Here is a 19,052-nt window from a genome sequence, read left to right as displayed (position 1 = left end):
CAAAGTGGTACATATATAGCAACAACCACGTGTAAATATCATAAACAGTGTTAATAAGAATAATTAGGGTAATATGGAAGGAGGCAGGGGCCAATTAAATCCAGGTGAAAGTTAGATAAACTAAATAGACTTACAGTTAACAGTCTATATGCAATGTCCACATAACCGGCGTGTGAATTCCGCGCGCATTCAGTGCGCATGCTCAAAGATGACGTCCAAACCGGATATAGAATCCGGTGGAACGAATCGGACAGAGCAGCTGCCACTGCGCATGCGCGAACTCGGAACTTGTGTTCCAGTGTCAATGCGCAGGCGTCAGTGTCAGCCGGAATGCTAAATAGATGAAAAAACTAATGCAGTATATAATATCTATAACTGCATGACGTTTACACCATTCGTTTTGTGCTGCAATGCATCCACCATCCGGATTGGTGGAATATGCAGAGCAGCACACAAAACACACAGCACACCATCCATAATGGTCTCAATATAGTAGCAATCAATCAAAGTAAGGTACATCGTAGATCTCCTCCACAAGTGTGACAATAGTCACCATGGGAGCATCTAAAAGGACCCCAATTGGATAAATAAGCATCATCCCATCCAGGGATGTAGAGTATATCGGACACTAAAAAATGTCCCGACAATAGCAGCCATAGGATCCACATATCTTTTGATCGCATGTTTGAAGCTGGTGTAAAAAAAAAATTTTCAAAAATAATCAAATAGTGTAAAAGAAGATCTTTTAATTTTTCATTTTGTTCATCTATATAGCATGGGTTGCAATTAAATATTATAAAGCAGCCAAATCACATGATGATTACATCGCAAACAGCCACGTTGGACATTACATAGAGGCTTATACTTGAATAACTGAAAACTGGATTGATGATCCCAGTGCATGGGCCTCCGCTGCCTTCCAATACCATTCAGTGTTTGACAAAATACTGTGTATCTAAAAACAGAAGAAAGAGACTATCTACAAAAATTTCGAGGGGATATCGAGAAGACAAAGCGCCAGAAATGGCAGCGCGATCTCGATGATTATGCCACGGGTAAAATCTACTGTTGGCAAGGAGAAGATTCTGACCTAAGGGGTCCTAGGAGAACCGAAAGAGGACCAAGAAGACGACAGAGGGGAACTGAGCCATACATTACAGATTCAGAACTCTCTGACGACCAATATGCCATGCGACAATCTGGATACCCCTTTGCGGGGAGAAAGCGAACCCGCAGGAGCGGAAGGAAACATAGGAGGAGGAATGATTCACAACAAATCGAGGGGACGGATGACTTCAATACGGGGGACACGACAATATCAGACCAGGAAGAGCAATCTCCAGACCTAGTGGTGAATATATCGTCATGTGTGTTATCTGCTCCACAGGTCAAAGTTCTCAAACGTGGCCTGTCTTTCTGCCCTAGTCATCCCATTGATTGGTTTAAATTGAATCTTGACTTGGAAAGTTTCTTTAGGTCATTAAGACTTAAGGTATACTTTTCAGATTCATCCAAATGTGTAAATAATTTGTCTGTAGCTTCAACTAGTGAGATGTTCCATCTGAGAGATTATGGGTTATTCAATAAGAGTAAATTTCAACCACCCCAAAATATCCATGCTGTTGAAACTTATATTTCATTTGTAAGGGATCAGATTAATTCTCTGAAGAGAATGTATAATGGTCAGTACATACATAGAAATTTGACACGTACTGAAAATTTGGCACTCAAGGAATTAATGGACAACAGCAGTTTGACCATTAAACCTGCAGATAAGGGGGGTGCCATTGTTGTGATGGACACCTCCCTTTATCTGCAGGAGATGACAAGACAACTCAATGATAACAGTATATACACGGTTTTATCAGGTGACCCTAAATTTACGTATTTACGTGAATTGGATACCCTGATTACCAAAGCATTTAAGAAGAAAACTATTGATAGAGGTCTATGTGAGTTTTTACAGGTAAAATTCCCAGTTACTCCTGTGCTTTATCTCCTGCCAAAGATTCATAAGGACCCCATTCGACCCCCTGGACGTCCTATTGTTTCGGGAAGTGACTCTTTATTCGTCCCGGCAGCCATGTTCGTTGATAAAATTCTCAGGCAGTTTGCCACTGGTGCAGACTCCCACATCAGGGATACCTCGGACTTCCTGGTCAGAATTCAGGATCTATTGATCCCTGACCGGTCGGTCTTGGTTACCCTTGATGTGGGGAGTCTGTATACCTCAATTGTTCATCAAGAGGGCATTGATGCCTCTCTTTCTTATTTAGAAAGTTCAGGCTTCTCTGAGGACAAAATTGAGTTTATCAGATCACTTCTTGAATTTATTTTCACAAAAAACTACTTCTTGGTGGGAGATAAATTTTATTTGCAGAAGAGGGGAACGGCTATGGGGTCCAATATGGCCCCCACCTATGCCAATATTTTTATGCGACGGATGGAGGAGGACCTTATCTATGTGTCCCACCACTTCAGTCAGGTTCTGCGGTGGTGGCGATACATAGATGATGTCTTCCTCACCTGGACGGGCTCTATTGATCAACTACAGGATTTTCTTAGCTTTCTCAATAATCTTAATTCTACAATTCTATTTACCATGTCTTACTCCACTGATGCCATAGATTTTTTGTATACTCGAATTTCAATTAGTGGCAACAGATTAATCTCTGATCTGTTTTCCAAGCAAACGGATAGAAACAATCTTCTATACTATACTAGCGAACATCCGAGGGCAATGTTGAAATCACTGCCCTATAGCCAATTGATCAGAGTTAAGAGGGTGGTAAGTCAGGCTGACAGACTTCCCTCACGCCTTGATCAAATGTGCAAAAAATTCTCTGATCGGGGTTACCCTAAGCACATTTTGGAGTCTAATAGACGGAAGGTGGACTTACTTGACAGACAGGACCTCTTAGATGGGAAATTGACTAGAGTCCTGGTCTTGGGCTGTCTAGCTATTAATCAGGGGTCAGGTGTGATAGCCCTATAAAAAGGCTGCAGTTCAATCACACTCTCTCTCAGCCTGGGGAGAGGAGCTTGTGAGAGCCAACAGACTGCATTCATAACAGGTTGTATGGTCTGCATGGTTTATGGTGCCAGGCATTAGGCCTGCACTGTGTTAGTTAGGATACCTACTGTATAGTTAGTGCCGGACAGGCATAGAGTTTTCTTTTATTTGTTTTCTTTTTATTTCATGTACAACCTGTAAATAAAACTGGCTGAGGCCAGTAGTACCACATCTTTGCTGTGCGGACTGAAATTTACTGGCGTGTTTGATACCGAGTGCCCGTCTACCCCAGGAGACGACTGTCCCGCTACCTTGATTCCCTTACAACAAACACACATCTCTACACTATATACACACACATCCCTACACTGTATACTATATACACACCTCTACACTGTATACTATATACACACATCTCTACACTATACACACACACATACATCTCTACACTGTATACTATATACTCACACATCTCTATACTGTATACTATATACACACATCTCTACACTGTATAATATACACACATCTCTACACTGTATAATATATACACATCTCTACACTGTATACTATATCATAGTTACCAACAGTCCTGAAATTGCCTGGACTGTCCCGAATTTACAGAGACAGTTCTCGGCAAAGTACTGTCCACAGGACGCGGATTCAATTGAATATTATAGCATATTATATTATAGCAGAGCAGGAAACTATCCGCTCCTTGCTCTGCCATTCACTCTTCCAGGAGCGGAATCCCAATCCATAGAGTTGACGATGCTCTGGCCAGGGATTCCGTTCTTAGAGGTAGTTCCTGACGTCACTGTCCATATATGGACAGTGATGTCAGTGGCTCCTCCAGGAGAGCAATCCCTGGCCTGAGCATCGGCAACTTTTTGGATGGGGATTCTGCTCCTGAAGGAGTGAATGGAAGAGCAGGGAATGGATAGTTTCCTTAGGTGCCATAATACTCACTTGTATCTGCGCCATGAGGACAGAGTTACAATTGAATAAGGCAGTTGCCGGGACACGTCCAGGAAAGTAATTTGACGGGACGGTCTCTGTAAATTCGGGACAGTCCCGGCAAATTCAAGACTTTTGGCAACTATCATATAGTATACAGTGTAGAGATGTGTGTGTATATAATATACAGCGTAGAGATGTGTGTGTATACAGTGTAGACATTTGTGTATATAGTATACAGTGTAGAGAATTGTGTGTATATGTATACAATGGGCTCCTCCAGGAGAGGAATCCCCAGCCAGAGCGTCGGCACAGCTCTGGCCGGGGATTCCGGTCCAGGAGGAGCCCCTGACGTCCCTGTCCATATATGGACATGTCAGGGGCTCTTTCAGGAGAGGAATCCCTGGCGAGAGCGTATGCAACCTTCTGGATGGGGATTCCATTCCTAGAGGGAGCCCCAATGGAGCTATCTAAAGGGGGGGGGGGGTGGCGCAATCCACAGATGGCACTGTGGCATTATCCATAGAGGGTACTGTGGCATTATCTAAAAAAAAGGGCTGTGTGGCACCATCTACAGCGGGGCTGTGTGGTACTATTCACAGAGGGCACTGTGGCATTTTTTGTATCTACAGGAAGCAGTGTGTGGAACTATCTACTGGGGGCAGTGTGGAGCACCATCTACAACGGGCACCGAGGTGGCACTATCTACACTGGTCTTTACGCTACCAGTAGTGGTGAGCACATATTACCTAGCCCTAGTAATAGACTGAGACATCACCTGCCTGTAAACAACCAGATAACCAGAGAGAGAGAGATACAGTATCGACCACCATAGTTGTCAGCCAAACTAGTGCAGACATTTTTCTTAGCTTATTTGTATCCATAAATTCGGAGAAGAAAGCCATGCCCCATTAGCCACTCCCACCAGATAAGCCATACCCACCAAATTATCCACACCATAACTGTCCCACAAAAAAAAATCAGAAGTTGGCGTTTATAATATATACACACACTCTAGACTATATACTCCATACACATAGCTCTTCACTATATAATATACAAACACACACATCACTACACTGTATACTACACACACAGCTGTAAACTATATACACATCTCTATACTGTATACTATATACACACCTCTACACCATATACACACTTCTCTACACTATACACCCACATCCCTACACTATATACACACCTCTCTACACCATACACACACACACACACACACACACACACACACCTCTACACCCTATACTATATACATACATATCTCTACCCTGTATACAAACAGATACATCTGTATACTATATATATATATACACACACACACACACACACACACACACGCACACACACACATATCTACACTACATACTAAATACACACACACACATCTCTACACTATATACACACACATCTCCACTATATACACACAGTTGAGTCACATTATTATGACCACCTCCTAATTTCAACGTCTATCAAGGCAGTGATGTGTCGTGGGCTTGGTGGGTATATAAGGGGTGCGGTCGGATGTCTGAACACATATCACTCGTTGTTGTCATGGGTAAAAGGGGCTATTTATCAGAGTTGCAAAAAGGGATGATTATTGGCTTTTGGGCCACTTGTGGCAGTATTTCTCGAATAGCGTATTTTGTGGACTGTTCGCGTGCTGCTTTGGTGACAGTGTATTTTGAGTGGACAAATGGCACCATTGGGAACAACCGACGTGGAAACTGCGGAGCACCATGTGCCATTAAAGTGAGAGGTGAACGTCAGCTACGAAGGTGCATGAGGGCCGAACAACATGTAGGTGGGTGCTGCGGTGGTGGGCAATAGATACGACACTGCGGTTGGTTTAACAGTTGTTTACTGGGTAAATTCAAAAACGGATCTCCTCCTGGTTAAAACATTTATCTTCAGGTGACAACTGTCCTCTGCAGTGAACGCCAGAACACGGCCAGGAAGTAACCACGGGTAAAAGGTTGGGGGCGTTGAAGGGCGTGGCTCTATGGCTCTTCCGTCTCCTCTGTGTGGGAAAGTCTCTGGTTCACTGTCGCGCCTACGGGAGTCACGCTTCCTCATCCTCGCTTAGGGGGAAACAAGTCCAGTACCTGTGCTCCTCTGCGTCTTGGTTCTCGGCTTGGGGTGGCATCCCAGGGTCTGGCTACAGGACCTTGGCATGGCTGGACCACTGCACGGCTGGACCACTGCACGGCTGGACCACTGCACGGCTGGACCACTGCACGGCGGGACCTCTGCACGGCGGGACCTCTGCACGGCTGCACCACTGCACGGGTGGACCTCTGCATGGCTGGACCTCGGTACGGCTGCACCACTGCATGGGTGGACCACGGCACGGCTGGACCTCTGCATGACTGGTGCTGCTGGGCGGCTAGTGCTGCTGGGCGGCTAGTGCTGCTGGGCGGCTAGTGCTGCTGGCTGCTGGGCGGCTAGTGCTGCTGGGCGGCTAGTGCTGCTGGGTGGCTAGTTCTGCTGGCTGCTGGGCGGCTAGTGCTTTGGTACTCACTGCTCCCCTTCCTTTACTCTTGTCCGGCCTGTCTCTTCCTGGTCCGGCTCATCTTCTCCTTTTCCCTCACTCTACGGCTGCTTGCCTTGGTTCCTTGCTCCACCAGGCTCCCTGCCGCTTCTCTCTCTGCCACCATCCAAGGCTGCCTGCCTTGGTTCTCTGCTCCACCAGACTACCGGCCGCTTCTCTCTGCCACACTCCACCGCTTTTCTTCACCTCCTTCCTCCCTTCTTACCGCCCTCCTTCCTCCCCTCTTCGCGCCCGTTCCTCTCCTTCCGGTCTTTCGTCACCTTACTCCTCCTCCGTTCTTCTTGCGCCCTTCTCCCCACTTCCGGTCACGCGTCGCCTCACTTCCGGCGCATCCACACGCCTCACAGCCGCCGACGCCATCCCGCTCCAGACAGGTAAGTTCTCGGGGGCTTTGATCCCCCTTACACTTCCCCCCTCATTCTGAAGTGCAGTCCTCTGCACTTGCACTTCGTAGTCCTGTAGATAAGCCGGTCGTCTGTTACGGCTACTTCTCTGATGATACCGTAATCCCCGGTTCTCTTCGGGTGTTGATGACTCCAAGGGCCCGGCTAACTCTGCTGCCTCCGTTGGCACTCGTTCCCGGGACGCCAAGGGGTCATCTGACGGGATTCACCAGCCACCAGTCCTCTCCTGCAGCAGTCGGCAACGAAGCCCTCTGCTCTTCTGGTCCTGGCGAGGATACCAAGTCTGGCATGGGAAAGGTGCAGGGCCGCAACAGGTTCCGGTGTAGGTTTCTACTCTGGCCCTGATCCCCTTGGCCGTACTTCATACACCGGGAGTTCAGGATCAATATGCTTAATTACCACATATAGTCTTCTTTCCCATCGGGATTCTAGCTTACCCCCGCGTGTCGCTCGGCGGTTCTGAACCAATACTCTATCTCCAGGATGAACAATTGCGTGACGTCTAGCTCGGTTCGGAGTCTTCTTTCTTACTCAAACTTTCTCCACCCCGCCTTTCGCGATGTTCAAACGCCTCTGGTGTCCCTGTACCCATTCAGCGGGAGACCTGTCCATGTGAGACTCTGGGGTCCCCCAAAGGAGCGCTAGTGGCAACCGACTGGGACGGCCGAACATCAGCTGATACGGGGTGTAACCCGTTGTGCAGTGCACCATGTGGTTGTAAGCCCACACCAGGTCGTCTATGTACTCGGGCCATCGTTCCTGTTTCTCCTCCCCCAGGGTTCTCAGCAGACCAAGTAATGTGCGGTTAAATCTTTCACAGGCCCCATTGCCTTGTGGGTGGTAAGGCGTCGTCCTCTATTTCCTTATTCCATGTAGGGCACACAGCTCCCGGATGAGTTCAGATTCGAAGTTCGGCCCTTGGTCGGATAATAGTCGTCTCGGACACCCGTAAGGGCGAAGAACGTGTTTCCACAATGCAGTGGCTGTTGTTGACGCAGTCTGATACCGGGTTGGAATCACTACCGCAAATTTGGAGAAGTGGTCGACACAGACTAAGGCATACTTGTGGCCCGACGTGACTTCCTGGATGGTCAGAAAGTCGACCGACAACAGCTCCAGCAGTTTTGATGACCATCGGCTCTTCACACTGTTCAGTAGCCTTGTGCACCACACAGGTCGCACATTCTTCGCATACGTGCCTGGTTACTTCCTCTAATCCTGGAGAGTAGAAGTGATTAAGGATCAATTGAACCATTTTGTCCGCTGCAAAGTGGCCTCCCTTCTCATGCATCCATCTGCATACTGACTTCACGTCTGCCTTTGGTAACACCAGCTGCCATAGTTCTCGGTGCTCTCGCGGAGCCCACACTTTGCGGTACAGGACTCCATTCCGCAGATCCAACCACTCTAATTGGCGGCCCAGGATCCGTGCTCGCGACGTCAGTCTGCTCCTCTCTGCCGGTGTTGGTCTTTTCCCTTGCATTACCCAGGCTGTGGCTACCCTGATGTCCGCATCCAGCTGTTGGCGTCGCGCCCATTCGGTTTGGTCATACAGTTCAACCATTCCGGCAGTTGCTTGGACCACTGTAGTGACCCTCTAGGTCCTTGACTCTGTCAGGATCACTCGCAGTGGGGGAATCTCTATTTCCTCTTGTTTTTCATCCACCTCTCCGTAAGGGACTTCACAGGGCTGTCGGGACAGTGCATCCGCATTGGTGTTATCCTTGCCTGGTTTGTAATGGATCACATAGTCGAACCGAGCCAACCGGGCCACCCACCTCTGTTCCATCGCTCCCAATTTTGCAGTATTTAGGTAGGCCAGGGGGCTGTTATCAGTGTAGTTGTCCACCTTTCTGCCGGTTAAATATTTGGCAAAGCGTTCCGTCACGGCCCACACGATCGCTAAAAGCTCTAGTCTGAATGGGCTGTAGTTAGCGGGGTTGCGTTATGTTGGTTGGAGACTGCGGCTCCCGTACGAAATGACCCGCTCGGTTCCCCCTTGCTGTTGTGCCAGCACGGCTCCCAGTCCTTTTAAGCTACCATCGGTGTATAACCGGAATGTTCGGTTAAAGTCAGCGAACGCTAAGATAGGGGCTGACACTCGTCTGGTCTTCAACTCCTCGAACGCCCATTGTTGAGGTTCCTGCAACTGTTCGGCGACACTCCGACTGTGACATCCCTTCTTCTGCGTGGGTTGTCCGCACAGGAGTTGATTCAGGGGGGCCGCGATCTTGGCGAAGTCTTGAATAAATCGTCAATAGTATCAGACTAATCCCAGGTAGGCCCTTACTTCTGTTTTGTTTTTCGGCACGGGCCACTCTTGTACCGCCTTCACCTTCCCAGGGTCTGGGGCAATTCCCGCCCCATCCACGAGATGACCGAGGTACTTGATCTGTTGATGGGCCAACTTACACTTACTAGGCTTCAACTTGAGACCATATTGGCCCAGCCTCTCCAACACCACATGTAGGTGCTGGAGATGTTCGGTGAAGGTCTTGGAGAAAATTATGATGTCGTCCAGGTAGATCAGCACCGACTCATAATTCAAGTCCCCTAAGCAATGTTCCATTAACCTCTGGAATGTACTGGGCGCGTTGGTGAGCCCAAACGGCATTCGGTTAAATTCAAATAGTCCAGAAGGAGGGATGAATGTCGTCTTCTCCTTGTCTTCTTCCTTCATGGGCACCTGCCAGTAGCCACTGGCTAGGTCCAGTGTGGTATAAAATCGTGCTTCTTGCATGGCAGTTAACGATTCCTCCACCCATGGTAGCGGATAGGCATCCCAATGAGTGCATGCGTTTAGCTTCCGATAGTCCACGCAAAATCTGAGGGTGCCATTCTTCTTACGTACCAGAACGATTGGAGCCGCCCACTGACTTTGACTCTCCCTGATCACTTGGCCTTCCAACATCTTCTGTAATAGGTCCTTCACCTCTCGATGCAACGCCAGTGGAATATTTTGATACCGTTCCCGTATAGGTGGGTTGATTCCGGTGTGGATTTCGTGCTCAATAGTGGTGGTACACCCGTAATCCTCTTCATGTTGGGTGAACACCCAGTCAAACCGCCGCACCAAAAGCTTCAACTGCTCCTCAGCCTCTGTCGTCGGGGCCACTCCGTCCAGCTCCAACTGTTGCCACAGCCGATTGCTTGAATCCTGTTCTGGAGTAGGACCCTGATTCTCTTGCCTTGACCTTCCTGCAGGGCCTTCGGTATTGGTTGGAACGGACACGTCTTCCGGCCGGACTAACTCGATACCCGCCAGTAGGGTGCCCGCTGAGATGACAATGGCCTTCGGGGTGGGATTCATCAACCGGACTGTGACCATGCCTCTTGTGATTCGACACATCGTTCTTCCAACCACCTATGCACTAGGATTCTCCATAGTCTTTACGGGTTCGACTAGGACAAGGGCGCCCTTCATCCGGTGGTGTGTTCCGACCATCAAAGGAACAGCGACCTCTTGACGGGGTTGTACCCGGATTCCCGTTCTGCTTGGAGCGCGGACCATTCCAACTTGCCCCACGAGAGTCTTCCAGCTTGCTTGCCGTTGACACACATGATGAACATGAAATAGGGTCCGTTGTACCTTCTGATCAGACGCCAGACGCTCCCAATAACTGTCACCGACTTCGTTCAACATTAGCCCATGTATCTCTTGCAGAGCATTCATGCCGATGATTACAGGCACACCTGGTCAAGCGCAGTTATGGACCACCACAATGCCGGCCCGCTTGAACTCTCAACCAAACCCCTCCACTGGTAGTCAGGTCACCCTTGCCATCGGAATTGGAAGGCTATTGGCTGCCGTTAGCTCTCTTCAGGGAGTTTCTAACCTCTGATGGTTCTGGAACTTGTTGTGGAATAGCTGGTACGTCATAGTCGTCACCTCGGATCCCGTATCAATCAGGCAGGGGACCTCCACTCCCCCAATGATGGCCGTCACCACTGGACATCGGCCAGTCAACAGTTCCCCATTCCCTCGTGTGCCTAACAGTGAATTGCCCGCGGCTTGACCCTGTGCGGCGGGAGCTCCTAGTTTAACGGCATCTGTTCCCTTCTGGGCAACCGCTCCGCTCTGCACTCTCAGGCAAAATGTCCTGGTTGATCACAGCGCCAACAACGACGAGGGCCACCTGGCGGCCCTCTGGATGATCGCGGCGGCGGTGTCGGTCTATCGGCCATCACTCAACTGCGCGACCTCCATTTTCAACTCCCGGATTGCTTCTCGGACATCCCGGGCAAAATCTTGAAACCCGGATGCCGGTCGCTCCACTCCACCTGGCGTCGCTTCTGTAGGGCCGGTACATTGCGAGGCTACATTGGCTTCCCCAGCTTCCTCTCGATGGAGTTCCAGGACCTCTCTTAGCACATCGTCACCGTTGGTGTGGCTCTGATGAACTCTCGCAGCGTCCTCCTCCAGGTGCGGCAATCCAGACCGGAGATGAACTGGTCCCTCAAAATCCGATCGGGCTCGGGTAGCGCCGCACATCCCTCTCGGTCTTTCTTCACCAACCGATTCCACATACCTTGAAGCCCCACTGCAAATTGTTGGAGAGACTCCCCATTCCTTTGCACCCGAATGTAGAATTTCTTTCGCAGATCAGCGACTGAAGTGACATCCCCAAATAATGAGTCCAGTCTATTGATAATAGCTTCTAGCGTGTCACGCTGGTCCGCTGGTAGGACCAGTACAGCTCTCCTTGCGTCCCCCTCTAGGGAATTGAGTGCTAAATCGGCTTGGTGGGCTAATGGCACCTGGAACAAACGGGCGGCTGCCCGTACAATCTTGGAACAATCTGCAATAGGTACACTCTGTCCATCGAATTTAGGGATGTTCATCAGAGCAGCTCCCATCGGTATTACGATCGCGGCAGACGCGGCGGTGCCCCCGCTGCTTGACGATTCCATCCTCTAATCCGGGTCTTGGATCCTGCCGACTAAGCCAAATTGTGAAGGTGGGTGCTGCAGTGGTGGGCAATAGATATGACACTGTGGTTGGTTTAACAGTTGTTTACTGGGTAAATTCAGAAACGGATCACGCTTCCTCGTCCTCGCTTAGGGTGAAACAAGTCCAGTACCTGTGCTCCTCTGCGACTTGGTTCTCGGCTTGGGGTGGCATCCCAGGGTCTGGCTACTGGACCTTGGCACGGCTGGACCACTGCACGGCTGGACCTCTGCATGGCTGGACCTCTGCACGGCTGGACCACGGCACGGCTGCACCACTGCACGGCAAGAACTCTGCACGGCTGGACCACGGCACGGCTTCACCACGGCACGGCTGGACCTCGGCACGGGTGTACCTCGGCACGGGTGGACCACTGCACGGGTGGACCTCGGCACGGCTGCACCACTGCACGGCTTGACCTCTGCATGGCTGGTGCTGCTGGGTTTCTAGTGCTGCTGGGTGCTTTGCGGCTAGTGCTGCTGGCTGGTTAGTGCTGCTGGGCGGCTAGTTCCGCTGGCTGCTGGGCGGCTAGCTCTTCTTCTCCTTTTCCCTCACTCTACGGCTGCCTGCCTTGGTTCCTTGCTCCACCAGTCTCCCTGCCGCTTCTCTCTCTGCCACCCTCCAAGGCTGCCTGCCTTGGTTCTCTGCTCCACCAGTCTCCCGGCCGCTTCTCTCTGCCACACTCCACCGATTTTCCTCACCTGCTTCCGGTCCGTCGTCCCCTTACTCCTCCTCCGTTCTTCTTGTGCCCTTCTCCCCACATCCGGTCACGCGTCGCCTCACTTCCGGCTCATCCGCGCGCCTCACTTCCGGTGCATCCGCGCACCTCACAGCCGCCGACGCCATCCCACTCCGGACAGGTAAGTCCTCGGGGGTATTGACCCCCCTTACAGACACGCTACAGTGGAGCAGCTCAACGTGAAAATCCACTAGGGGGCTACCAGACCTATGTCTGAAACAACAGTGCAGCAAAGCCTACTGCGTATGGGGCTCCAAAGTCGATGGATGGTCTCTGGTCCTATGCTAACAATGGTGCATCAGATGAGAAGGTCTCAATTTGCACGGCAGTATCGGAATTGGACCACCGATGATTGCCAAAGGATTGCCTTCTCCAATGAGTCACGTTTTCTGCTTTATCAAACGCATGGACGTTGGCGTGTCAGACGAGAAACATCAGAGAACAAACACCCTGCAACCATTGCTGGAAGAACAAAAGTTGGTGGCGGCAGCGTTATGGTCTGGGGAAAATGTACCCGTTTAGCCAGCTGCCATCCCGCTACGTGGTACGGCCCAGTGGGTCCACACCCCGCAGCATGACAATAAGACACCCCCTTTAGGCCACTTTCACTTGGCAGTATTTTTCTCAGCATTTTGCAGCAGTATTTGGAAGCCAAAACCAGGATTGGGTCCAAAACACAGAAGAAGTGCAAATCTTTCCACTATAGTTTCGTCTTTTTATGTTCATGGTTTTGGCCTACAAATACTAATCCAATACTGACCAAAATATTATGGTGTGAAAGAGGCCTTAACCTGTATACCCGCAGAGCTTCTCTTTAACACTTTGCCACTGCAGCCATTTTTAGTTTTTATAGTTTTATTTTTTCCTCCCATTTTTCTAAAAAAGCCCTAACATTTTTACTTTTCCGTCAATATGGCCGTATAAGGGATTGTTTTTGTCGGACGTGTTGACGTTTTTAAAAAGCACCAGTTATTGTACCGAAAAACAAAACGAAACAAAAATTATTTCTTAAACCGTGTGGTAAAAATTACGTTAACTTTATTATATTGGACAATACGATTACGGTGATACCAAATTTTTATAGTTTCTTTTTTTATGATTTACTACGGTTACAAAAAATTTCTAAAATCATTTTTTTGTAATGCCATATTGTGACACTTTTTTTTCTGTTTTTGTACATTGCAAAAAAAATATTTTTTTTAACTTTTTTTTTTATCCCCCCCCCCCCCAAGAGAACATGAAGAAGCGATCAGTCGTAAAATACAACGCAATACTTATGCATTACAGTTTGTTGTGATTTTTATCAGCCCTGCATTTGGCCTTCAAACAGTTCAGTCCCCAGGCTGCCATAACAATTATTGGCGTCGTAGGAAAATGGAGTGACAGAGCGGCCCCCTCTGTGTAACATCTTAGATGCCAGTCGCTATTACTATTTCCTCCTCTCATGGTGTTTCCAGTACAAACGACAGGCAGATGCCTATTGACACGTGTGCTGCCAAAAAACTATAAATTTTAAGTCCGTATAAAAGATGTGATCAATGACAAACGAACCAATTATTGCTGATCGTTCACTCGCTGCACATTTACACTAGACAAACAGAAAAGTGTATACATTTGTAGGCTCTATGGGACGGAAGTCGGCATCTTATAGTTTCCCACCACAAGTGACCCCTTTACTACTTCCACCAAAACACATTGCCTGAAACGTGAGCATTAGTATTGCCAAAGCCATGTTATGGGGTCAGGCCAGGAAAATATGATGAGGCACTGTTATGTTAGCTAACCGTGAAACTCTCCAATGAGGGATCCGTAGTGGAAATAGCGGTAAATGTGGTGAAGGTTGTGATGGTATTTCTAGAGCTCTTAAAATATAACTTTTCATTTTTTTCTATAGAAAATGGAATAACCATGTCAATGGATATAGTGTTAATATAGTTGTATTGCATATACAGCCTACGTATTCAGCTAGATTAATATTAGATAGACTTTCCTAGAGTAAATACAGCAGGGTTGCTTAGGACCCTGGGAGTATACATTGGTGTTCTGCCTGTCCCTAAAGCTAAAATTTCAGCCCTCACTGTTGACAACGATATCCGGCACTCGTTCTGAAAAGAACGACTCCGTTGTCTCTGGTACCTATACCTATAATTATTTGGTAATTCTGATAGAGCTCATACTCCTACGCACATTCTTCCTGATGAACCAGAATATCTGGGGAAACGCGTAGGAGTATGAGCTCTACCAGAATGACCAAATAATTATAGGGATAGGTTCCAGAGACAACCGGGTCGTTATTTTCAGAACGAGTGCCCAATATCGTTGTCAACAGTGAGGACTGAGATTGAACTATAGGGACAGGTAGAATACCAATGTATAATGCTATGATCCTGAACAACCCTGCTGTATGCATTCTAGGAACGTCTATCGAATACTCATAAGCTGAACATGTAGGCTTATAGGTAATACAATTACATGGAGTAGGAGCTCTAGCTAGTTTATCGAAGCTTATATAGGGATAGGTTCCAGAGACAACGGGGTCGTTCTTTTCAGAACGAGTGCCCGATATCGTTGTCAACAGTGAGGGCTGAAATTTAGCTTTAGGGACAGGCAGAACACCAATGTATACTCCCAGGATCCTAAGCAACCCTGCCGTATTCACTCTAGGAAAGCATGTCTAATATTCATCTAGCTGAATATGTAGGCTGTATATGCAATACAACTATATTAACACTATACACATTGACATTGTTATTCCATTTTATATAGAAAAAAATTAACAATTATATTTTACAAGCTAATCCTTCCACAATACATTTGTTTTAAGTTGGGATGTTTAACGGGAACCAGCTCGTTGTTCTATTACTGGGAATAAACTATTTCTAGAGCTCTGCTTTGGGTTATACTTGTATGTGGACATCATGTTTCCATGGCTTTCATGACTGCCAGGAGAGAACGGTAATAGAGCTGGCTTGTAAACATCTGCATCAACTCCAGCCAGAAAGATAATAATGGACTTGGAGACCCGAAGACACGATGGAATGTGGTATGGGTTCTGGAGCTGTTCAGTGAGATGGGTTCCGTTTGATAGCTCAGCTGCCTGCTTTTCCGATTTGATTTAACAGAGCCACTGATTCTGAGCAATTTTATGAGGAAATTTCTGTCATAATAAAAAAGAAAAAGAAGAGTGAAATTCTGACAGTTTTTAATCCAATTGTTTTCCCTGGAGCACTGCATCTGAGATAAAACATTTGCTACAGTCTGAACATTTAAATGTATTTGCTTCTTATGCTGAGCAAGAGGTGATCTACGGTTGTAAAATTTTCCGCATTATGAACACGAAAACGGTTTAATCTCTGAATGAATTAGCTGATGATTTCAACAACATCGGACTTCTGACTAAATTCATTCTGGACATGAATATGGCTTCTCCCCTGTGTGAGTTCTCAGATGATCAATAACGCTTGATTTCCTTGTGAAGTATTTTCCACACTCAGAACATGAAAATGGCTTCTCCCCTGTGTGAATTTTCTGATGTTTATAAAGATCTGATTTCCGGGCAAAATATTTTCCACATTCTGAACATGGATATGGTTTCTCTCCCGTGTGAGTTCTTTGGTGTACAATGAGACTTGATTTATCGCGAAAACCTCTCTCACATTCTGTACATGAATATAAATTCTCCCCTCTGTGCCGTCTTTGATGTACAGTGAGATCTGATTTCTGTCGAAAACATTTCCCACATTCTGAACATGAAAATTGCCTCTCATCTCTGTGAATTCTTTCATGGATAGAAAGAGTAGATTTACTTTTAAAATGTTTACCACATTCTGAACATGAAAATGGCCTCTCGTCTCCATGAATTCTTTTGTGGACAGAAAGAGTAGATTTTCTTCTAAAATGTTTCCCACATTCTGAACACGAAAATGGCCTCTCATCCCTGTGAATTCTTTCGTGGATCAAAAGACTAGATTTAATTTTAAAGTGTTTCCCACATTCTGAACATGAAAACGGCCTCTCATCTCCATGAATTCTTTTGTGGACAGAAAGAGTAGATTTTCTTCTAAAATGTTTCCCACATTCTGAACAGGAAAATGGTTTCTCTCCCGTATGAATTCTTTGATGCGTAGAAAGATAATATTTCTTTGTAAAATGTTTCCCACATTCAGGACATGGAAATATTTTGCCTCCTGTACTCTGTTTAGCAATCTGCGATTGACCAGGCGACAGTTCTTTGTGGTTAGTCGGATCAGTAGATGGAGCTCCGCTGTGTAAGACTGAGGATACATTTGTGGTAAGAAACGTTGTTGAAAGCTCTCCACAATTGTCCTCTGTGATATTGTTATATTTTACTTCATAATCTGAGGATGATAAAGGGAGATTTCCCACAAGGTTTTTAATGAATTTATCTGTTGGAGATAAACAAATTTTTTTTGTTATTTTTTTTTAAAATATAATTAAAATAGTTATTTTAAAAAGTTTTAACGTTAGAAATCTACACTTTATATACTTTGGCTAATGTTGTACAAATACTTTTTTAAAGATGTTTTTTTAATGTATTTTAAATAAAAATATATATTTTTAAAATTACATGGAATTGATTTCCATTTACTCATTCGTGTTGTAGATTAAAATTCATTTGAAGTAAAAAAAAAAAACAACTTAGTTACTATAGTTTGTTTTTTCTTTAGAATGTCAATACTGGAAGAAGTACCTATCCTGTTATTGTAGTGTGAATTTTCTCTTGTACTGACAATTAGCTTAAAGGGGCTGTATCATCAGAGACAACCCCTTTCCAAATGTGGCCACAAGCATGCTTGGCTCATTGCCATGGGTTCTGCTCCTAGAACCCCCGGCAAACAGAGTATATGGACGAAAGTTGTCTTCATAAGACACCCCCTTTAGGCCATTTTCACATGGCAGTATTTTTTTCAGCATTTTGCTGCAGTATTTGGAAGCAAAAACCAGGACTGGGTCCAAAACACGGAAGAAGCACAAATCTTTCCATTACAGTTTCGTCTTTTTATGTTCATGGTTTTGTGTTGCCATATTCTTAGAAGCACTTTTTATTGTACATTACAAAAGTGATTTTATTTTTTTTAATTTTTTTTAGTCCCCCCTAGGGAACTTGAACAAACCATTGTTCATACAATACTTATACAATGCAGTGTGGTGATTTTTACTGGCTCATATGTAGCCCTGCCTTTGGCCTTCAAGCCCTTCATTAGGTCCCCAAGCTGCCATAATAATTGGTGTCGCGTGGGAAAGGAAGTGACAGAGAAGGGCCCCCTCTGTGTAAGGGCTTAAATGCCATGGTCGCTATTGCTATTTCCATTATAAATTATAGGCAGATGCCTATATTTTTTTTTTACCGTTAGAAATTGTTCACTCGCTGCACATTTACATTGAGAAGCAGAAGCGTACATTTGTATGCTCTATGGGACAGAAGTCGGCATCTTATAGTTTCCCACCACAAGTAACCCCTTTAACACTTCTATTTTAAACACATTGCCTGAAAGATGTGAGCATCAGTTCTGCCAAAGCCATGTTATGGGATCAGGCCAGAAAAAATATGATGAGGCACTGTTATGTAAGCCAACCTTGGAACTCTCCAATCTGGAATTCAGATGAGGGATCCGTAGTGGTGAAGGCTGGTGGTATTTCTAGAGCTCTGCTCTGGGTTATACTTGTATGTGGACATCATGTTTCCACGGCTTTCATAACTGCCAGGAGAGAACGGTAATAAAGGTGGCTTGTAAACCTGTGCATCAACTCCAGCCAGAAAAATATTAAGGGACTTGGAGACCCCAAAGACACGATGGAATGTGGTATGGTGTCTGGAGCTGTTCAGGGAGATGGGTTCCACTTGGTGGCTGTTAAATCAAATTGGAATGCCAGAAAGTTCAGAGACATTGATTCTGAGAAATTCTGAGGGGAATTATTTTTTTTGTCATGACCAAAAGGTAAAGAAAAGGGAATTTCCATCAATGTTTTTTAATCCAATTGTTTATCCTCTAGCACTACAGCTGAGGTAAAACATTTGCTACAGTCTGAACATTAGAATGTTTTCTTTTCTTATGCTGAGCAAGAGCAGATCCACGGTTGTAACATTTTCCGCATTCTGTACATGAAAATGGCTTCTCCCCTGTATGGATTACCCAATGTTTTACAAGATCGTACTTCTGGCTAAAACATTTCCCACAAAATGGCTTTTCTCCTGTGTGAATTCTTTGATGTATAATACGATCTGATTTCTTGCAAAAGCAGCTCACACATTCTGGACATGAATATGGCTTCTCCTCATTGTGCCTTCTTTGATGTGAAGTGAGATCGGATTTCTGTGGAAAACATTTCCCACATTCTGAACATGAAAATGGCTTCTCTCCAGTGTGAATTCTTTCATGTATAGAAAGCTTAGATTTATGGTTAAA

The 19,052-nt window shown here is 46.3% G+C and overlaps 1 protein-coding gene across 1 annotated transcript in view; it reads right to left on the bottom strand.

The window, feature by feature from the left end:
* Positions 1-15,463: 15,463 nt before the first annotated feature.
* Positions 15,464-19,052, bottom strand: part of LOC142663809 (uncharacterized) — a 52,246-nt gene continuing 48,657 nt past the window's right edge. The window contains exons 8-9 of the mRNA XM_075842638.1: positions 18,824-19,024; positions 15,464-16,808 (exon numbers count right to left, since the gene is read on the bottom strand). Coding sequence (XP_075698753.1) covers positions 16,027-16,808; positions 18,824-19,024 — 983 coding nt within the window. The 3' untranslated portion in view covers positions 15,464-16,026. The remainder of the gene's footprint in view (positions 16,809-18,823; positions 19,025-19,052) is intronic.

Source organism: Rhinoderma darwinii, chromosome 11, assembly GCF_050947455.1.
Source record: "Rhinoderma darwinii isolate aRhiDar2 chromosome 11, aRhiDar2.hap1, whole genome shotgun sequence".
Taxonomy (NCBI): Eukaryota; Metazoa; Chordata; class Amphibia; order Anura; family Rhinodermatidae; genus Rhinoderma; species Rhinoderma darwinii.
Note: the sequence above shows the minus strand (reverse complement) of the source record. Positions and strands in the feature narration are given on the sequence as shown.